The sequence below is a fragment of the Belonocnema kinseyi genome, chromosome 10 (assembly GCF_010883055.1).
Source record: "Belonocnema kinseyi isolate 2016_QV_RU_SX_M_011 chromosome 10, B_treatae_v1, whole genome shotgun sequence".
In the NCBI taxonomy this organism is placed as follows: Eukaryota; Metazoa; Arthropoda; class Insecta; order Hymenoptera; family Cynipidae; genus Belonocnema; species Belonocnema kinseyi.
The window spans coordinates 74,831,114-74,850,183 of record NC_046666.1 but is presented as its reverse complement, the minus strand read 5'-3'; the positions used below and the strand labels follow the sequence as shown (position 1 = coordinate 74,850,183).

Genomic DNA, 19,070 nt, shown 5'->3' with positions numbered 1-19,070 from the left:
TCTTATTGTCTGGAATTTTATTTATTTTATTTTTCGTGAATTTTCCAATTCGACTTTTATATTTCGGGACTTTTATAATTTCGGAAATTTTATTATTGGTTAATTTTCAATGTACGAATTTTACAGTGTCAGGAATTTTATTTTTCGGGATTTTTCAGTCGCTTTTTCCGAAAAATAAAATTCAAACATCACTGTAAAAATTCCGAAATTATAACATTGCAATGTTATAATTTCGGAATTTTGACAGTGATGTGGGAATTCGGGACTTTTATATTTCGACAATGCATTATTGAAATATAAAAGTCCCGAATTAGAAAATTCTTGACAATTTACAATCTTACCGAATTTAAGAATTGCCGACAGAAAATTTCCGAATTATACAATATCCAGGCTAGACAACTCTCTAATTTGAACCATTAAAAAATAGTTAGTTAAAAAAAAAATTTTTAATAGAATAATAAAATATTTTTACCGAGGAAAAAACTTTTTTAATGTTTAAAGTTTCTAAAAATTATTGTTTGAATTAAAAATAACAATAATTGAACAAATGTATTTTTGGATAAAAGAAAGTTGTTTGAAAATGTCCATTTTATTTTTGTACATTACAGAGAACGCTCGCAAAAATAAAATTATTATTTAAAAAAATAAAAATATAAGTCGCGTTAAATCAGCCTGTATTGAGTCCTGCAAAGTTTGTTTCATTTGAAGCTCACGTGTTTTAAATTTATGTTTGTATCACATTTTTATACAATTATTGTTATTTTAAATTAAAACAATAATTTAAGAAAATTAAACACCAAACAAAATTTCTATAATAAAAATATTTGATTATTGTATTTTTAATAAATAAATAATATTGACCACATAACTGTTTTCTCAATTTATGCGATTCGGGAATTTTCTAGTTTGTATATTTTATCATTAGACAGCATTTGGCCTGGAGTTTTATTATTTGGGAATTTTCAAATTCGATAATATTGTAAACTGTCCAGAATTTCATTATTCTAGAATTTTTTAATTCGGGATTTTCAGGTTTCAGCATTTTGTTATTTCGGGAAGTTTACAATATCGAAAGTATTTCAAAAATTTAAAAAGATTTATAAAATTGTAAACAAATCTTGAAGATTTCGAGGCATTTAAAACTCCTGAAAAAACTTAAATAATAATTTGAATTATATGTATATTTCGTGTCAGCTGTATCAATTATAATGATTTAAAGTTTATTTTAAAATATATTTTATGGAATATGATATTTTTTATGAAAGTACCAGTGAAATTCTGTTCGTCTAATTTTGTTTGCCAATGCGAAACGTAATCTGCCTTGCAACTGTCGTCTTAACATCTAAAAACCGAAAGAACAATTTTACTATCACTTGGAATTATAATTATATTTTTATAAAAACGTTAGAATATATAATAATTAAGAAATTGGAAAATACATACGAGAACTTTATTAGACGAATAGTCTAAATAAGTCCGTAGAAATTGCAGACCACAAAAATCAAAATAAAAACTAAATAATATTAAAGAACTATAAATAGAAAATATATAGAATGAAAATTATAATTAATAATTTTAGAATTAGTGGAAAATATATGAAACCGTAATATAAATTATTAATCGACTTATATTTGTGGTATTTATTAAAACAACCAAGTTTTGCAAAGTTATAAAGGTAAAAATGTTTTAATTGGCAATTTACTTTCAATCCAAATGGTTCTTGTCCAAGCTAAGTTTACCAACAGTGCGCCTCGAAGGTGTGCCGAGAGTTGCTTACAGCGCTCCAAGTGGCTCTTGGCAAACTATATCGATTGGGTGCTTTCTACGGGGAGCGGTGGGTAGAGGGGAAGTGACTTTTTTCGCCGGACGTGCCGTCTATATTTATGACGGGCAACTAAGCCCGCACCGCATCTACGTTTATAATATCTTTGGTTTAACCGACATTTCCCCTCCGGATCGTAAGAAAACTACTAGTAAATACACATACACGGTCGAGACAGGGGGCTGATTGTACCCAATCGAAATTTGGAAATATTAAAATCCCAAACTCTTGATTTTATTTCAAAGAGGATAGAGATATAAATAGAACCGACGAAGTTTTCCGACCGGCAATCGTGCACCTTTGAGTTTTTAAATTCCGAAGAGGATAAATGGTTTGCGCGCGCAACCCAGTCATGTAAATCGTCTCCTACTATATTCACACGGAAATAGCCCTGTCATAATATTGGACAAAGATGTTATAAACGTAGGGCTTAGTTACCCGCGATAAATATAGACGGCGCGTCCGGCGAAAATTGTCAGTTCCCCTCTACCCACCGCTCCCAGGCTATAGCACACATCGACAACATTTACTTGGAGCGCTGTAAGCAACTCTCAGAAGGCCCCTCGAGGCACTAATGGTTACTTAGGTCGGACAAGAACCATGTGGATTGAAAGTAAATTGCCAATTAAAACATTTTTACATTTATAAGTTATAACTTTGCAAAACATGGCTGTTTTAATAAATACCAAAAATAAAAGTCGATGAATAATTTATATTACGGTTTCATATATTTCCCAATATTTCTAAAATTATTATAATTTTCATTCTATATATTGTCTATATATAGTTCTTTAATATTATTAATTTTTTATTTTTATTTTTGTGGTCTGCAATTCCTATGGATTTTTTAAGACTTTTATAAAAATATAATTATAATTCCAAGTGATATGAAAATTGTTCTTTTGTTTTTAGATATTAAGACGGCAGTTCCAAGCCAGATTACGTTTCGCATTGGCAAACAAAATTAGACGAACAGAATTTCACTGTCATATTCCTAAAAAATATCATGTTCCATAAAATATATTTTAAAATAAACTTTAAATTATTATAATTACTATAGCTTACTCGAAATATATATCATTCAAACTATTTTTTAAGTTTTTCAGAACTTTTAAATATATTTATAATGATTCCCATTTTGTCGTAAAATTTATGTGAAATTCTGCAAAAAAAATGCTTAAAAATCTTCCAGATTTTTTTACAATATCATAAATCTATTTAAATTTTTGAAATATTATCGCCACTGTAAATTTCCCAAAATTATAAAATTCTGAAACCTGAAAATCCCGAATTTAAAAATTCTAGAATAATGAAATTCTGGACAATTTACAATATTATCTAATTTGAAAATTCCCTAATAATAAAACGTCAGGCGGAATGCTGCCTAATGATAAAATATACAAACTAGAAAATTCCCATATTGCAGAAATTGAGAAAACAGTTTTGTGGTCAATATTATTTATTACAAATACAATAATCAAATTTTTTTATTATATAAATTATGTTTAATGTTTAATTTTGATAAATTATTGTTTTAATTAAGAATAACAATAATTGTATAAAAATGTGAGACAAACATAAATTTAAAAACACGTGAGCTTCAATTGAATCAAACTTTACAGGATTCAATTCAGACTAATTTAACGCGACTTTTATTCTCATTTTTTTAAATCATAATTTCATTTTTGCGAGAGTTTTCTGTAATGTACAAAAATACAATACACATTTTCAAACATCGTTTTTTATTCAAAAATACATTTGTTCAATTATTGTTATTTTAAATTCTAACAATAATTTTTAGAAACTTTGAACATTAAAAAAGTTTTTGCTTTGATATAAGTATTTTATTATTTTATTCAAAAAAATTATTGTTAACAAATTATTTTTTAATTGTTCAAATTAGGGAGTTGTCTAGCCCGGATATTGTATAATTCGGAAATTTTCTGTCGGCAATTCTCAAATTCTGTAAGATTGTAAATTGTCGAAAATTTTCCAATTCGGAACTTTTATATTTCGACAATGTTATAATTTCGGAATTTTTACAGTGATGTGAGAATTTTATTTCTCGAAAAAAGCGACTGAAAAATCCCGAAAAATAAAATTCCCGACACTGTAAAATTCGTAAATTGAAAGATAACCAAAGAATAAAATTCCCGAAATTATAAAAGTCGAATTGGAGAATTCACGAAAAATAAAATAAATAAGATTCCGGACAATAAGGTATTACCGAATTTGAAAAATCCCTAAATAAAATGGCTGAATTATATAATATCCGAACTAAAAAATTCATGAATTTGAACAATTCAAAAAATTGTTTATTAAATACCTATTATTTATTGAAAATACAATAATCGAATATATATTTCTGTATGAAAAATTTTGTTTGAAAATGTGCATAGTATTGAATAAAATATTTAAAAGTTCTGAAAAATCGAATTTTTTATTGATAAAAAAATAATCAAAATAAATTTTGATATAAATCGTTGTTCAATTGAATCCTGCAAATTTTGTTTCAAAAATGTTCTTATGTAGGTACAAAGAAAATTTAGGCAGAACATTTTTTTCTTTCAAAGCGCACGTGTTTTTTAATGTATTTTTTATTACAATTTTTATAAAATTATTATCCTGGTGCCGGAGATTTTATTTTTTGGGATTTTTCGTTCATCCCTTTCGGGATTTTTTCAACGGTGCCATATTTTTATACCTCCTCTTAAAATTATGTAATTTGTCAAAAAAGAAAGTCAACATTTCAAAACATTTTAAAATCATCAAAAGTATCAATTCTCTTTTAAATTATTTCAAATATTTTAAAATTATTTTAAAAATTTTTTGGAGGTTTTCAATGACTTTTAGACTGATTGCCATTTTTTCTAACAGTTTTGTAAAATCCTGTTCTTTAAGAATCAAAATGAAATACTTTTACCTTGGAAATACAGATAAAAAAAAACAATTATAATTGTAATATTCAAAGTTTAAATTTATCACTCTGAAATTGTGACAATTCTTTTTCAAAATGTTTACTATTGAACATTGTTTTTTTTTTTAATTTGCAAACTAAATAGATTAAAAATGGAATATTTTATACTGAAATAATACTTTAAAAAGATTTCGAAATTGAATAAAGGCGTTCACTTAAGTTCAAATTTTAACGTTAAAATATGTAAATTATATCATTTTGAACAGATCTAGAATCATCGTGTAAAATCAATCACTGTTAAATTTTTAATACTCAAACTGCAGTTCAATTTTCAAATTTACTTTCTTTTCCCGATTTGTCCCGGTCGCGAGTATAGCTCAATATTTAGAACAACTTTCATTTTTTTGAAATAGTAATTTTTCGGTTCTAATTTACGGGACAATCATTTTATTCCTTGAAAGATTTTTTAATGATCTTGTTGATAATTTTACATTCTCATCCAAAATGAGAAGGTTCTAGTTTTTTATGAAAAAATGACTTTTTCGGATTTTATCAAATGTCGACATTTTGAGGCTCCTTGAGTCAGAAAAACAAGTTTTTACGTCGGTATCTGTGTGTCTCTCTGGCGTCTACGTCGGCGTTGTTATTGATGTTGTGGTTGTCTATATATTGGATAACTTTCGAAAAAATAGTCGGATTGGATTGTGCTTTGACACGCAGTTTTTTCATTTTAAGAATTGTATGTGAAAATTGTACTATTTTTATTTTTATAAAAAATATTTTTCTTCAATTAAATTGTTACAATAAAATTGTTTCGAAGAGATTTTTGAAAAATCTTTCGGGGAATAAAATTAATATTTATAGGTCGCCAAAGGTTTGTTTTCTTTACCAAATTTGGCTTTCGTCTAAATTTTTCCAGTTGCTTTTATTATAGTACACTTTATGTTTGTATCTCGGCGAAGAAATCCATTCTATTGTTTGACCAATATTCTTTGTAAGTCAATATTTTTCATAGAAAATTACCCTGAGTGACCTTCAATTATAATTTTATAAGCGTGAAAAAACCACATTTCAATGTTTTCTATGAAAAAGACAATCCCTGAGTGACAGAACAAAATCGAAAACAATAAGAGTCAATTTATTCAGGAACAAGGTTTTTGAACAAAAATCAGGCGTTATTTTCTTGACACAAAAAAAATAGTTTGTGGGGGTGACAAATGATCCAAAATTAATAAAACTTGAAGTTGTACGATTTTAATTTGTAACTAAATAATTTGAAATGTTTCAATCTAAAATTATCGAACACTTTCCATTAAAAAATTCTGATGGCATATTTAATAGCTTTAAATTTGAAATTATTCAATATAATGAAGACTACAAATTTAAAATGTCGCAACTATTAAAGCTCAAAATATTTTAAAAATTGCTGTTCTGGAGACTAAATAACACTTATTCTTTTATTAAGAAATCACAATCAAAATTGTTAAAAAAAGTTTTTAAAAGAGTTTTATAACCTTAAAAAAGGTGAGAGGTTTTAATAGTTTAATAGTTTAGATAGTTATATGTTAGAACCTCTATAAATTTGAAATTAGTCTATACTTTTTCATGTTTAAGCTAAAATTATTCAATTTTAGAAGCTATAGATTACAATCGTGAAAAATGAATAAAATGTTTTAATTAATTAATATTTAAAACAAAAAACATCTAAATGCAGAAGCAAACATTGAATTTGAAATGCGTTGAATTCAAGGTATATTTTAAAAAGAAAACTGAAAGCAAAGGATCGACTTTCAAAAGAAGCGGAAGAAAGTGACTCGCTGGATTGCAAATGAACATGGAAAATGGTGTATTTTCGCATTTTTAAATGTTAAATTTAATCTTTTTCGCGTTGTAACAATTTCGAATCCCATAATGTTATTTTTTACCTAACCTGTAACTAAAAACGAAAATTCTGGAAAATTCAAACAATAAGGCTGTATTCTGAAAATGAAGCATATTTAACGTTAAAATTCAAGTTCTTAAACTGATGGCCTAAAAATTTGCAAATTTTACAATTAGTATTGTGTAAATTGTATTGGCATCTTAAAAGAGTATAAATAGTTCTTAAATTAGTTTTTAAATTTTCGGAAGTTTACCTTTTTTATATACCTAGATGTCAAAAAACCCTACCCAATTTTTTCAAATTTTAATCACTTATTTTTTAAGAGAAAATCACCCCCGTTTACCAGTGACTGAAACGGATTAGAAAAAAATTGCCAAGACCCAAGAATAAAAATTGGATGTACAGCGAATTTTTAAATTTTCAATTGAGATTATCTTTAACTTTATAATATAAAAAATTTCCATATACATTTTTTTTATTAATACTGTAGGGAAAAATCAACAAGATCGAGTGCCGACATTATAATTAGAGCAATTTTTCTGTAATTCTATGGGGACGGCTGAAATATCCCGAAAAATATAATTCCCGACTCGGTAAAACTCTCTGTCCCCAATAATAAAATTGCAAAACTAATAAAATTCCTAAACCTTTTATACTTTTAACGAATTTGAAAATTCCCAAATAATAAAGCGCCCCAAATAAAATTGTTTCCTAATCAATATTAATTATTTATTAAAAATACGATAACAAAATATTTGTATCAAATATATTTTTGTTTAATATTTAAAGTGTTAAAAATTATTTGTCTCAATTTAAGATTTAAATTATAAAAAAATTTTACCGGCAAATTAATATAAAAAACACGTGTTTTTTAATCAACATTTCGATTTTTCGGAAGAACTTTTGTGACTTAAAAAATACTATATACATTTTCAACCAAAAATCTTATCCAGAAATTTATTTTGTTTAAATTATTTTAATTTTAAATTTAAACAATAATGTTTAAACACTTCAAAAATTTAAAAAGTTGTTTCTTTGGTATAAATATTTCATTATTTCAATTTTTAAAAAAATATTTGTCAAAGAAAAATGTTTCAGCAATTGTTTATCTCGAAATTTCTTTCTATAATAGTTTTTTTTTTAATGAAAAATATGATTTTTCAAGAATTTTTTTTTTTTTTTTAATTAAAAAAAAGGCTGTACCGAAAACCTGGATCAGGCTTCAGATCTGAAAAAATGCAGTGATGCAGTGAAAGGAACCTGCCGTTAAGAAAATTGATGTCGAAAATGATGACATTTAAATGAAAACTGCTTTCAAACATACTTCCATCATCTTTCTTTTGTCCTTAGAACATGTTTTTATGAAAAAACCCTACCGAAAAGAATCTTTGAGTATATACTAAAAATTCTTTAGGTCAAAGAATCTCAAAGAAATTCTCCGCAGGCACTCAGGTAGATATTTTTAAAGGTCCAGGAAGCTCATTTAAATGGTCTGCAAGCTTTCAAATATCCTTTCCGAAATTGAAATAAGAATACAATCATAAATAACGAGCAGAGAGGCTATCTCAATAGAGTAGCCGACACTCAAGTGTATTTTGTTAAGTTTTCGGATTAAAATTTAGAAGTAGATTTTTTTAAATTTCATAGTTAACAGCCTAAAACATAATAATTCGGAATCTATGGGTTTCGATGACTTCAGATATCTAACTTTTTTTTTAATGCTCAAAATTGTAATTAATAGAACGTTTCTCGTAAATGGAATGAGATACGCCAAAAAAGACATTTTTTAATTCAACTAGAAAATTGTATATCAGTATATAAGTTATAATTATAAATAAGTATAATGAGAAAATTCATCAATTTAAAAAAAGTGTTAATAATTTGAAGAGAAATTTGAAAAGGGAGAGCGGATTAACCACGACCAATTACTGTAAGTAACTCTGCCCGCCCGGTACGTGACGAATACAAAAGGAACATTATATTACCGTCGCACCACTCTTAAAACGACCACTAAAAGGATCTTGAAAAGGACCCAAATCTCTCAAAGTATCTCCGAGACTATTTTGTTTCAAATCGACTTTGTTTATAGACTCAAATGGGCCAAGCTATTTCGCTAAAGAAAACTCAAAGATTTCTTTCGGTAGGGAAGCAATAGAAAAACAAGCAGAAATATATCAATAATTATTCCGGTAATTATTTATGTATTTTTATTTATTTTTCTATTGGTTTTTTCAATTTATTAATTTTTTAAATTACATTATCTACAAATCATCTGGATATAACCTCAAGCATCTATTATCTCATCTTAAAAACCTGCGGGCTCGTTTGATGGCACCACCGTCGATTATCGGTCTGCACTTCTAAAACATTGAGTGACCACAGCCTGGGGGAGAGCAGTAGTCCAGAAGTCAGTGTCGGCTTTACAGTTTACATGAGGCTTGTCGGGAGACGAGAGAGGACTCAGCGACACGCTAAGTTTGCATGTGTTTCTCCCAGATGGGAAAGTGGTGGGGGCGGAATAATCCTACGTTCTGAAGCCACTGCCGCTAGCTATTGCAAGTTTAAACAGCAAACATAATAACCTATCAATGTGCTTATTATTGTAAACGCGTTTTAAAAGTATAAAGAATGTCCTAAAAGGTATTCAAAATGCGTAGAATTCTACTAAAACCAGGATTTGTAAAGTGTGACAGTGCGAGTGTGGAAAAAGTCGACATGTGGATGGTGAGACATTTTTTCTCATCGAGTAACTTGAGCAAAGATATTATTTGACTTATGCCACTCAAACCACCGTAATCACTCCCCAGACGGACCGAATGAACGCAAGCGTTACGCTATGCAGCGTAACCATGAAGTGGCCTTAAAGTAATCTCGTATTATAATCAATAAAAGAAACAAAATAAATATCTAAATGGTTTCAATTGTAATAAGTTTATGTTTCAGCACACATTTTTTTTAATTCCTAAAGCTGAAAAACAAACCTACTGCAATTACCGTATTATCGTTTAACATCAATTTTTAACGTACAATTATAATCGCAACTATTTATATATTTATTTTGTTTCTTTTTTTAATTATAATGCGAGATTATTTCAAGGTTACTTTAGGGTTACTTAATGGTTCGGTTGTAAGGAAACGCTTGCGTTCATTCGGTTCGCCAGGGTCACTTTAACCATTACTGACTATAACTGGCTATGACTGGTTTTTCGACAATTTTAAGTAAGGAAATCTCTCCGAAATCGTAATTTGAATTTATGCCAGCTGTCTGCTAGATACTTCATTAGTCAATGAAGCACCTGCAGTGATTGTTCAAGCTGGTTGCAGGATGTGACGTGGCAAGGTCGCAGACTTTTCGAATAGGGATTTCGATACATTTTCCTCAATATTTTGTTTCTCGAAAATTAAGTATTCAGCACATCTTTTGAATGCACTTATCTTTTCAGAATTGTATGCAGTATTTGAAATTATATTATCTAAAATTCATGCAACGACCCCCTTTTGATGAAATTCTTCATCAAAATATGTATTTTAAATTCTACATTTTTTGCAAATGTTGGTTTGGTATGTCAAAGATTGAATGTGTTTCATTCAATCATACGTTTTTCTGAAGGGTATTTTTTAATAATTTCAGGTGTTTAATATGTAAATAGGGGAGTGCCTAAAAATTAAGCTTCCACAATGGCGATATTCGAAATTTTGTGCATATTCGCAGCAATTTTTCTTTTCATCTACTACTACATCATTACAAAAAGTGATTTCTGGGAAATTCGAGGTGTCAAACAACCGAAACCATTAGGTTTTTTCGAAAATTTAACGAACCTCGTAACAAATCGAATATTCATTGGGGATCGTTTTAAAAAAATGTATGATGAATTCCATGACGAACTTATGATTGGAATTTTTCTTGGAAAAACGCCATTTCTTATGCTGAAGGACCCAGATTTAATAAAAGATGTGTTGATCAAAGACTTCAATCAATTTGCCGATCGTGGTATAAGGCTTCATGAAAAAGTAGATCCTTTGTCTGCACATTTATTCTCCCTGGAACCCAAAAGATGGCGGCCTCTTAGAAAAAATCTGTCGCCTGCTTTTACATCCGGAAAATTAAAGGACATGTTTTATTTGATTTTGAAAAGTTCTGATAACATGGAAAAGCATCTGGAAGAAATAGTACCTCAAAAGAAACCAATTGAGTGTCGTGAACTCACAGCAAAGTATACTACAGACGTGATAGGTTCTTGCGCGTTTGGAATTGATGTCAATGCTTTTTCTGACGAGAAAAATGAATTTCTCAGAATGGGGAAAAAAATATTCGACGTGGGTTTTCAACGAACTTTGAAAATGAAAATCATGCAATTAACGCCGTGGATATATGATTTACTTGGTCCTTTGATAACAGATACTGAGATGCACAGTTTTTTTATAAACTTGATCAAAGACACAATGCAATATAGGAAAGAAAATAATGTATCTAGGCATGATTTTGTTGACTTACTAAGGCACATGAAGGAAAATTCAGATAGTTTGGGTGATATAGGTTGGTTCTTATATATTAATAATAATTGAATTAATCTTAAACTTGATTTATTCACTTAATAACTTATTTTTTGTTAAAGAAAGCATTTAGGAATTTTTGAGTGAGAAAAAAATTTAATTTGTACAGATCTTACGGACTCTTTGCTGGCTGCTCAGGCAAATGTCTTCTATGCCGCTGGATTCGAAACTTCGTCAACAACAATCAGTCATGCTTTGTATGAACTAGCGCAGAATACTTCAATTCAGGATAAACTTCGTAATGAAATTCAAGAAAGTTTAAAAAAATCAGACGGACAATTAACATACGATGGTGTGAAGAATATGAAGTATTTACACAAGGTCTTTCAAGGTAAAAAAGTTTCCATAAAAAGCCATCGCTTCTGATTTTCCAATTGTTTTTATTTTTATTTTCAGAATTTAAAACTGAAAAAACATTCATTTTTATATTAGAATAATATAAAAATATTTTTAAATAAGGTGAAAATATGCATACAATATACGATGGTTTCATTCTGTCCTTAATGCATTAAGGTAGTTGCCGTGCCAAAAGTCAGATATCTGAAAAAATCGTTTTTCAATGATTTTAAGATTTAAAATATTATAACTGATGTCATTTTAAATAAAAAACACTATTTTCATGACAAATTTTAAAATTCACAAAAAAAAAAACATTTTTAACCATGTTTCTTTCAAGTAATTTTTTTTGACCGTCGCTTTTTACTAATTTCTGAAAAATGATTGCATTTTAATAAATTATGGCTTATTTGCCCGGGAAAATATTCTTTACAATTCTGCTGTTTTCAATTTAAAACAAAAACTAAATAATCTTAAAATATAACAATTTGTTTAAAAAATGTTTTCTTGAAAAAAATGGTTCTTACGATTTCAGCCATAGAAAAACTTACTTAAAAAATTGAAAAACGTATTGAGTTGTAGAAAATGCTTTTTCAGAAAAAATAAGCCATCATTTATTAAAATGCAATAAGTTTTCAAAATAACTTTCATTTAAGATGACAGCAGTTATAATGTTTTGATACTTAAAATCTTACAAAAACTATTTTTTTTCAGATATCTGACTTTTGGAACGCTTCTACTTGTTTATTAGGGTGGTCTAAAAAAGAGCAAATTTTGTATTTCCTTTGCGCCCTTACCCCACGTGTTTGTCAGGCTCCCGAAAATTTTTTTTTTAATTTTCGACCGGAAAATATTAACACCGCCCTTTAATTTTCCAATTAAAAGTACATAGGGCTACCCCAATTTTTTCCAATTTAAGTTAATAAAAATTAGCAGCATCTGTTGAAAATACTACCTAAAATGTGACTTATGCATTGCTTTTTTATTTTGACACACCCACTCCATTCCAGCATGTCCCAAAAACAACCATGTGAAAGAGGATCAAGCATTAATTTCCTGTATGTTGGACATAGTTATAATTTTGTATTACCTGTTTACAGATAATTTTTAGTGGAAAATTTTGATTTAATATATTTTTAATTAATTATTAATTATCGGTATTCCTTTTAACGACATGAACTAATTATGTAATATAAAAATAAATATTGTAGACTTAATTTGTTTTTAATTGAGTAATTTCTCGTTTTGCAAATTGAATTTCGTTCACCACTTAAGAAATTTTGAAGAAATAATTTTCACTTTAGAACTTTTAAGTTTGATGTCCTTTGTATTCTGCTCTGAAAATTCACCGAAAGTGAGTAATATTTTTGGTTGAAAACATTATAAAGTGTTTAAACAATTAATAATCATTCATTTGACTTGTTATTGGAAAGATAGCAAAAATTCTAGTTTATTTAGTCTATTTACACCATGCCGCTTATTGTAAAGAAGTTACGCATCAATTATTAAAACAATTATTATTTGCTTAAAAATTCTTGTTCATTATATAATGAATGCACAAATTAACTATTTTAATAAGCTCTCAAGAAAAATAAACTATTCATAATATAACTAAACAAATTGTTGAAACAAATAATAATTGTTTGAACAATTGAGGTATACCTCACCAAAGACACAATGTCTTAATAAAGTATGACATATTGTGCGAGAATTTAGAAAAATAAAGTTTTCTCCACCTTTCTTATGAAGGTAGAAATGACTGATTACTAATGGTTTAATAAACAATTGAATAATATCTTACACAAAAAATATTATTGCTAACATCCGTTAGGTTTTAAATTAGTTCAAGAAGGTTATAATTTTTCATGATTTCACAAGGAAAAATCAAAACGAATATAAATTGTTTAAACAATTACAAAATGATTTCAAAAAATATTTCTTGTTACATTAATTGTGTCATTCATTCGAGAAAATATGAACTATTTATGATTTGGTAGAGTAACAGAAATCGAAGCAAATAAAAACTGCTTAAACAATTTAAAAATAACTAAACCAATAATATTATTCTCAACATTCCCTTCCTGGCGTGCGATTAATTTTAAAAACTTAATTTTCACGATTTATTTGCAAATAATAATTGTTTAAATAATTTGTAAATTACTAAATACTTGCCAACTTGTGACTTATTAAATACGAAAATTCATGTTGAAAATTATTTTTAAAAAAGCCCATTCCTAGCATGAATTTTAAATAAATCTGCTGTTTCACATTTTCGGCGCATTTTGCGGAATAATGCAAAGTGGTTTAGACATCAAATTTTAACTTTATGGGTTGTAAATGATTCCTGAAATATTTCTTAAAAAGTGGCTGAAGTCCAATTAACGAAAAGCTTATAACAAGTAGTATTTTTCCCAATTTTTCTGAAAACTGAGATTTTCCCATTTAAAATCCCAGGTTAATTTTAAAGGCCTTATTAAGAATATAATGAAAAACATTTCATTCGGGAGTCAAGGCCCATGAAATATTTATCACATGTTTCATAAATGGCAACTATTTTTTTAAACAATTTCTATTTGTCTTAGCAATTATTTGCGTTACATATCTATTTAAAATATGGAATATTCCAAATCAATCAACTGCAATGTTCAGTGTTTTGACTTAAGTAATTTTTCATTTGAGTTTAACAGCATTAAGGAGTAGGGCGTAGTGAAAATTCTAAAAAAAAACAAATCAATTGATTCAAAATTATCATGAACTTGTTATATTTACAGATTTTACCAGTTAATAATAATAATAATAAAAAGTTACGAAAGTTAAAAACAAATATTTTGCTCAATACATTTTTTTGTAAATATGCAAAAACATGTTTTTTTTATTCATATTTTCGTCTTGATTTAAGATTTTTGGGATTTCATATATTTTGTGATCTTGGAAAGTTATGAACTTAACGAAAAAAATGTTTTCCTTAAATAAAAAAATTATAATATGTTTCTTTGGTTCAAGCTGCGAAGAAATTTCAGGTTCGAATGAATCCAAGAAACATTTTTTATACACATTCAAAAAATTTAAATACTTATGAGAATACTTATCGGAATGATGTTAAACATATATAACTTTTTCAATGGTATAAATCTTTAAAAATTATTTTAAAATCTGACATTTCATATAAAAAGATTGATTTTTGTTTTCGACATGTGAAAATAAGTGTTGCTTTACCCTATTTTTTCCCTTTTTCGTGACAAAATTACCCTATTTCCCTTTTTCGAGCTTCTTTTGCGCTGTGATCCCTGATGGTATTTGATTGTTATTAACTTTTATTGTGCGGCTCTGTTATTATTACTATTATTTTTAATCTCATCTATTAATTCCAGAAACTCTCAGGAAGTACCCACCAGTGCCACTTCTAATGAGAAGCTCCTTAGAAAAATATACATTTTCTGGTACCAACGTCACAATACCAAAAGGCCAAAGAGTTTGGATACCAGCTTATCCAATTCAACGAGATCCAAAATATTATCCAATGCCAGAGACTTTTGATCCAGAAAGATTTGATGAAGAGACAATACAATCAAGACATCCTATGCTATTTTTGCCATTTGGAGATGGTCCCAGAAATTGCATTGGTAATTATTTTGAAAAAACCTTTCTTTTTTTGATAGAAATTCCCAGGGCTTAAAATATAAAAGATGATTTGTAACAATTTTGATTCATTAATTAAAATGGCATTATTATTTTAACTTAAAGTGAAATTTCTTCCAAATCGATGCGTTTTTTGTTACAGGGGCAAGGTTTGCTGATAATCAAACGAAAGTCGGTCTCATAAAAATACTAAAAAATTATAGGGTTGATGTATGTGAAAAAACACCTATTCCCTATGTGGTTAATCCAAATTCATTCTTAATGCGACCCGTGGACGGCATTGATCTAAAATTTACAAAATTGTATATTAAATGACAACTCACAAATCTATAATACTCGCAAGTAGGTAGGTTTCGAAAAGTACATTGGTATTAAAAAAAAAGATGCATAAAAGAAATGTATGTCGATAATTTAATCAGAGGACGAAAGATCAAAAATTGTCGTCAGATGAGCAGCTGTTAACAGCGTTTGAAAAAAGCAGTGCCATACCAGAAGAAGAAAAACTGGTTTTTGCTTATGACAAAGTGTATTCATTGTAAACTTTGCGAAATTTACATTATATAGTAATAAGTATAGCCTAAGAAAATGTATGTCCAATTGACAGTTTCTTTTCTACTTCTATTTTAAAAATACTCTTATTTTAGAAATAAAACTTCAAGTAGGTCTATAATCTGCTGATATATCAGATATTGCAGCGTAGATAGCCATTTCTTAAAAAGAAATGTGAGTGAAATAATTCATTTATATTTTTATTGTTTAATTAATAAACACATACAGTATTTTAATATATAATTAAATTTATTAAATTATTTCAATCATATTCTTCTATTATTCTTAATGAATGATTCTCTACTCTAAGGAGGTCTCCCCGACCTATATTTGCATTTTATTATTTTATGAAGAGACAGAATTATTTCATTTTAATTTAATTCAGAAATTGTATTAATTGATTAGTAAATTTCCAATTTCAACCACATTCACTAATTCAGATTTAATTTAATTTTATAAGACAAAATGTTGTAAGTCACATAAATATTATGTCATTTCATTTCATGCAGAAAACTCAATTGCTTACGATTTATTTTTTGTTCATCAAAATTGAAGTAACTATTATTTGTCACTGAATTAATCGCAAGTCATTCTTGATAATTTTATTTAAACTCATAATTGTCAATGAGTATTGAGTAGGACAATATGTTGTACATGCTTCACCGAGAACCGGAGTATTTTTGTTACACATTTTATTTTTATAAATAACAATTAATAATTTGAACAAAAAATGCATTGAATCTTTTCTAATAGAGTGAATGTACTTTTACATAATTGAAAAGAAATTCAAATCGTATATACTGTATTGTTTAATACCAAATTTATGAACTAAAAAAGTTTGTAACTTGAAATTTTTAATTTTTTAATTCACGCACTTAAATACCAATATTACCGACCTCACTTTTTAGGTTACTGAATTTTCTTTGAACTTCAGACATTTTTTTTGTAAAGAAAATTTCGGACTGAAACTTTGGAAAATGTATCAGAAGTGTCAGTCCGATATTTTATTTACAAATAAATAGGTCGGTAATATAAATATTTGAGTGTGTCACATGCCCTAAAGTGATTTAATTTGCTTTTTACTTTTGATTACTTTAAATGAAGAAATAGTTAACCTTAAGAGAATTTTTTCCCTCGACTTAAATAGCCCCCTTAATTGTAGAAAACTTCAATAGATTAACAAATTAAAAAAAAAGCAAAGTACTTCGTCAGATTTCAGAAAATTAAAAACTTTAAGGGATTTTGCAATATTTAAATATTTTAAAGGAATTTGAAAAAGCAGCAAAAATTTTAAGGGATTTTACGGGATTTCAGAGGGTTTCTAAGATTTCCTTATTTTTTAAGGAATTTTGAAAGATATTATAGATTGCACAAGATTTAATGGATGTTATAATTTGCAAAGTGTTACAAGAAGGATTTCAAAGTGGAAATTTAAAATAAAAAAATCTTTCATAATTTTATTTTTAATTCTAAGAAATTTAATGAGGATTTTAATTAGTTCAGAAATTTTAATATAATGTTATTTGAAATTGAAGAGATTCCAAAGAATTGAAAAAAATTATAAGATTTCCAAAGACGTAAACAGATTTACGCGTTTTCCCGGAATTTTGAGAGAATCTCAAGAACAGATTGCTGAAAGGATTTCAATATAATTCGAAGCTTTTAGGATGTATCTTTGAAGATTCAACAGAATTTCACGAGATTTTATGGGAAATCTGCATTTAAATATCACATAAAAAATGAAGGGGCCAAAAGGTCAAAGTTGGTAACTGAAAAATGTCAATGTTTTCGATACTAAAAAAGTTAGTTTGAATGCATTTTGTCGAAAAATGATCATGTAAGTTTGACACTTTTTTGACCCTACCCGAGTCGGAATGAGACAGTGATAAGAACTTAAATACCAAAATAAAAAATGAACTGATGATAAGTCCCGGAGATGTTGAGTTACTGAATACACAGGAAAAAAATTTATTGATACAAAAATCATTCAGTTCCACCCTGTCGGACCGAATGGAGCCTCTACAAACTACCCGTAAAGACACCATTCAGTTCATCTTTAAAAAACTCGAAAAAGTAGTAAAATCAACTTTTAAATTCTGGAAATTCGGATTCTACGTTAAAATTCCCTATAAAAGGTCACAGAATAATCGCAATAGTTTTTTTTTTGCAACGGTAAAAAATTTAAAAATATTTAAGACGTATAACGCCTGTTGACTGCTACTTACAGGAATATAGAGAATTTTAACTTAGAATCCAAATTTCAAAATTTAAAAGTTGATTTTGCTGTTTTTTTCGAACTTTTTTAAAAAGGAACCGAATGGGGACCCAATGGGGTCTTTACGGGTACTTTGTAGAGGCTCCATTCGGTCCGCCAGGGCGAGGAAAGTAAATTTTAGTTTTGAGACCAGAAAGCTCATGGGTTCTGGAAAAGCCTATTGAAATCGTGAAAAATATTATAATTTTTTTTAAAGGGTCCAACTTCCCCGAGATGTTCAGTTGACGAAAATAGAAATAAAAAGTTGTATAGAAAAAGTTATTCAGTTTCAAGGAAATAGATTTTCAATGTGGCGGTTTCACAGTGTGATGATTTTCGCTTTTGGGTAGTGATAAATAATAATATTTACATTTTTTGTTATCGAACCAGAACAATATTGTACTGTATAACTTGCTTGAATATCACAAGAAATAGTTTGTCACCAAAAAAATGATTTTTAGTGGATATGAAAATGTAACTTTAATATATTGCTAACATAAAACATCATATTTCGAACAAATCCTTTTAACACGATGTGTATTTCAATTTTTGAGAATTTTCTAGCACAACATTCTATGTAATATTTAAATAATTGCATGACACTAATTTCCTACAATCTTTAAAAATATATGAATTTCTAAAATAAAAGTCCGAGGATTGTAATTTCAGCCATGAAATTTTTCAAAATATTTGCGATTAAATGTCGCAAGAGGAAAAACACCTTAAAACCGAGCGAAATAAAGGATCTTCAATGTCAACAGAACGAATGAAACGTGGATTATAAATTGTGCCCGCTTTGCGCCACTAGTTGCCTCTTCTTTAAAAAGAAACTCAGTTTATATTCCAATATTTTGTTATTGATTTTACAGATATTCTTACATGATTTGCGAACGCTGTATATGATTTACTAATGTTTCTTTATTATGGCGAAAAAATTCTAGTAAATTTAATATCAAACCAAATTTTTTTGCTTTTACTTGCAATTTCTTAAAATTAGCAGATTAGCGGTATTTCGGTATTATTATGAATTTTTTTCTGAATCACAGAAGTACAATATTAGGCCGAATTCATTTCAAATCGGACAGAAAGGACATGGAAAGAGATTTTTAATCTATTC

At 27.9% G+C, this 19,070-nt stretch overlaps 1 protein-coding gene across 4 annotated transcripts in view; it reads left to right on the top strand.

Annotated features, from left to right (window-relative positions):
• Nucleotides 1-15,926, top strand: part of LOC117181492 (cytochrome P450 6a2-like) — a 43,620-nt gene extending 27,694 nt beyond the window's left edge. Inside the window, exons 1-6 of one of the 4 annotated variants that reach the window (XM_033374216.1) lie at nucleotides 9,022-9,345; nucleotides 10,065-10,182; nucleotides 10,253-11,158; nucleotides 11,285-11,506; nucleotides 14,883-15,134; nucleotides 15,293-15,465. In XM_033374216.1, coding sequence (XP_033230107.1) covers nucleotides 10,300-11,158; nucleotides 11,285-11,506; nucleotides 14,883-15,134; nucleotides 15,293-15,465 — 1,506 coding nt within the window. In that variant the 5' untranslated portion in view covers nucleotides 9,022-9,345; nucleotides 10,065-10,182; nucleotides 10,253-10,299. Of the gene's footprint in view, nucleotides 1-9,021; nucleotides 9,346-10,064; nucleotides 10,183-10,252; nucleotides 11,159-11,284; nucleotides 11,507-14,882; nucleotides 15,135-15,292 lie in introns of those variants that run through there. The other 3 variants (XM_033374215.1, XM_033374217.1, XM_033374218.1) reach the window with 3 other exon arrangements.
• Nucleotides 15,927-19,070: the final 3,144 nt, after the last annotated feature.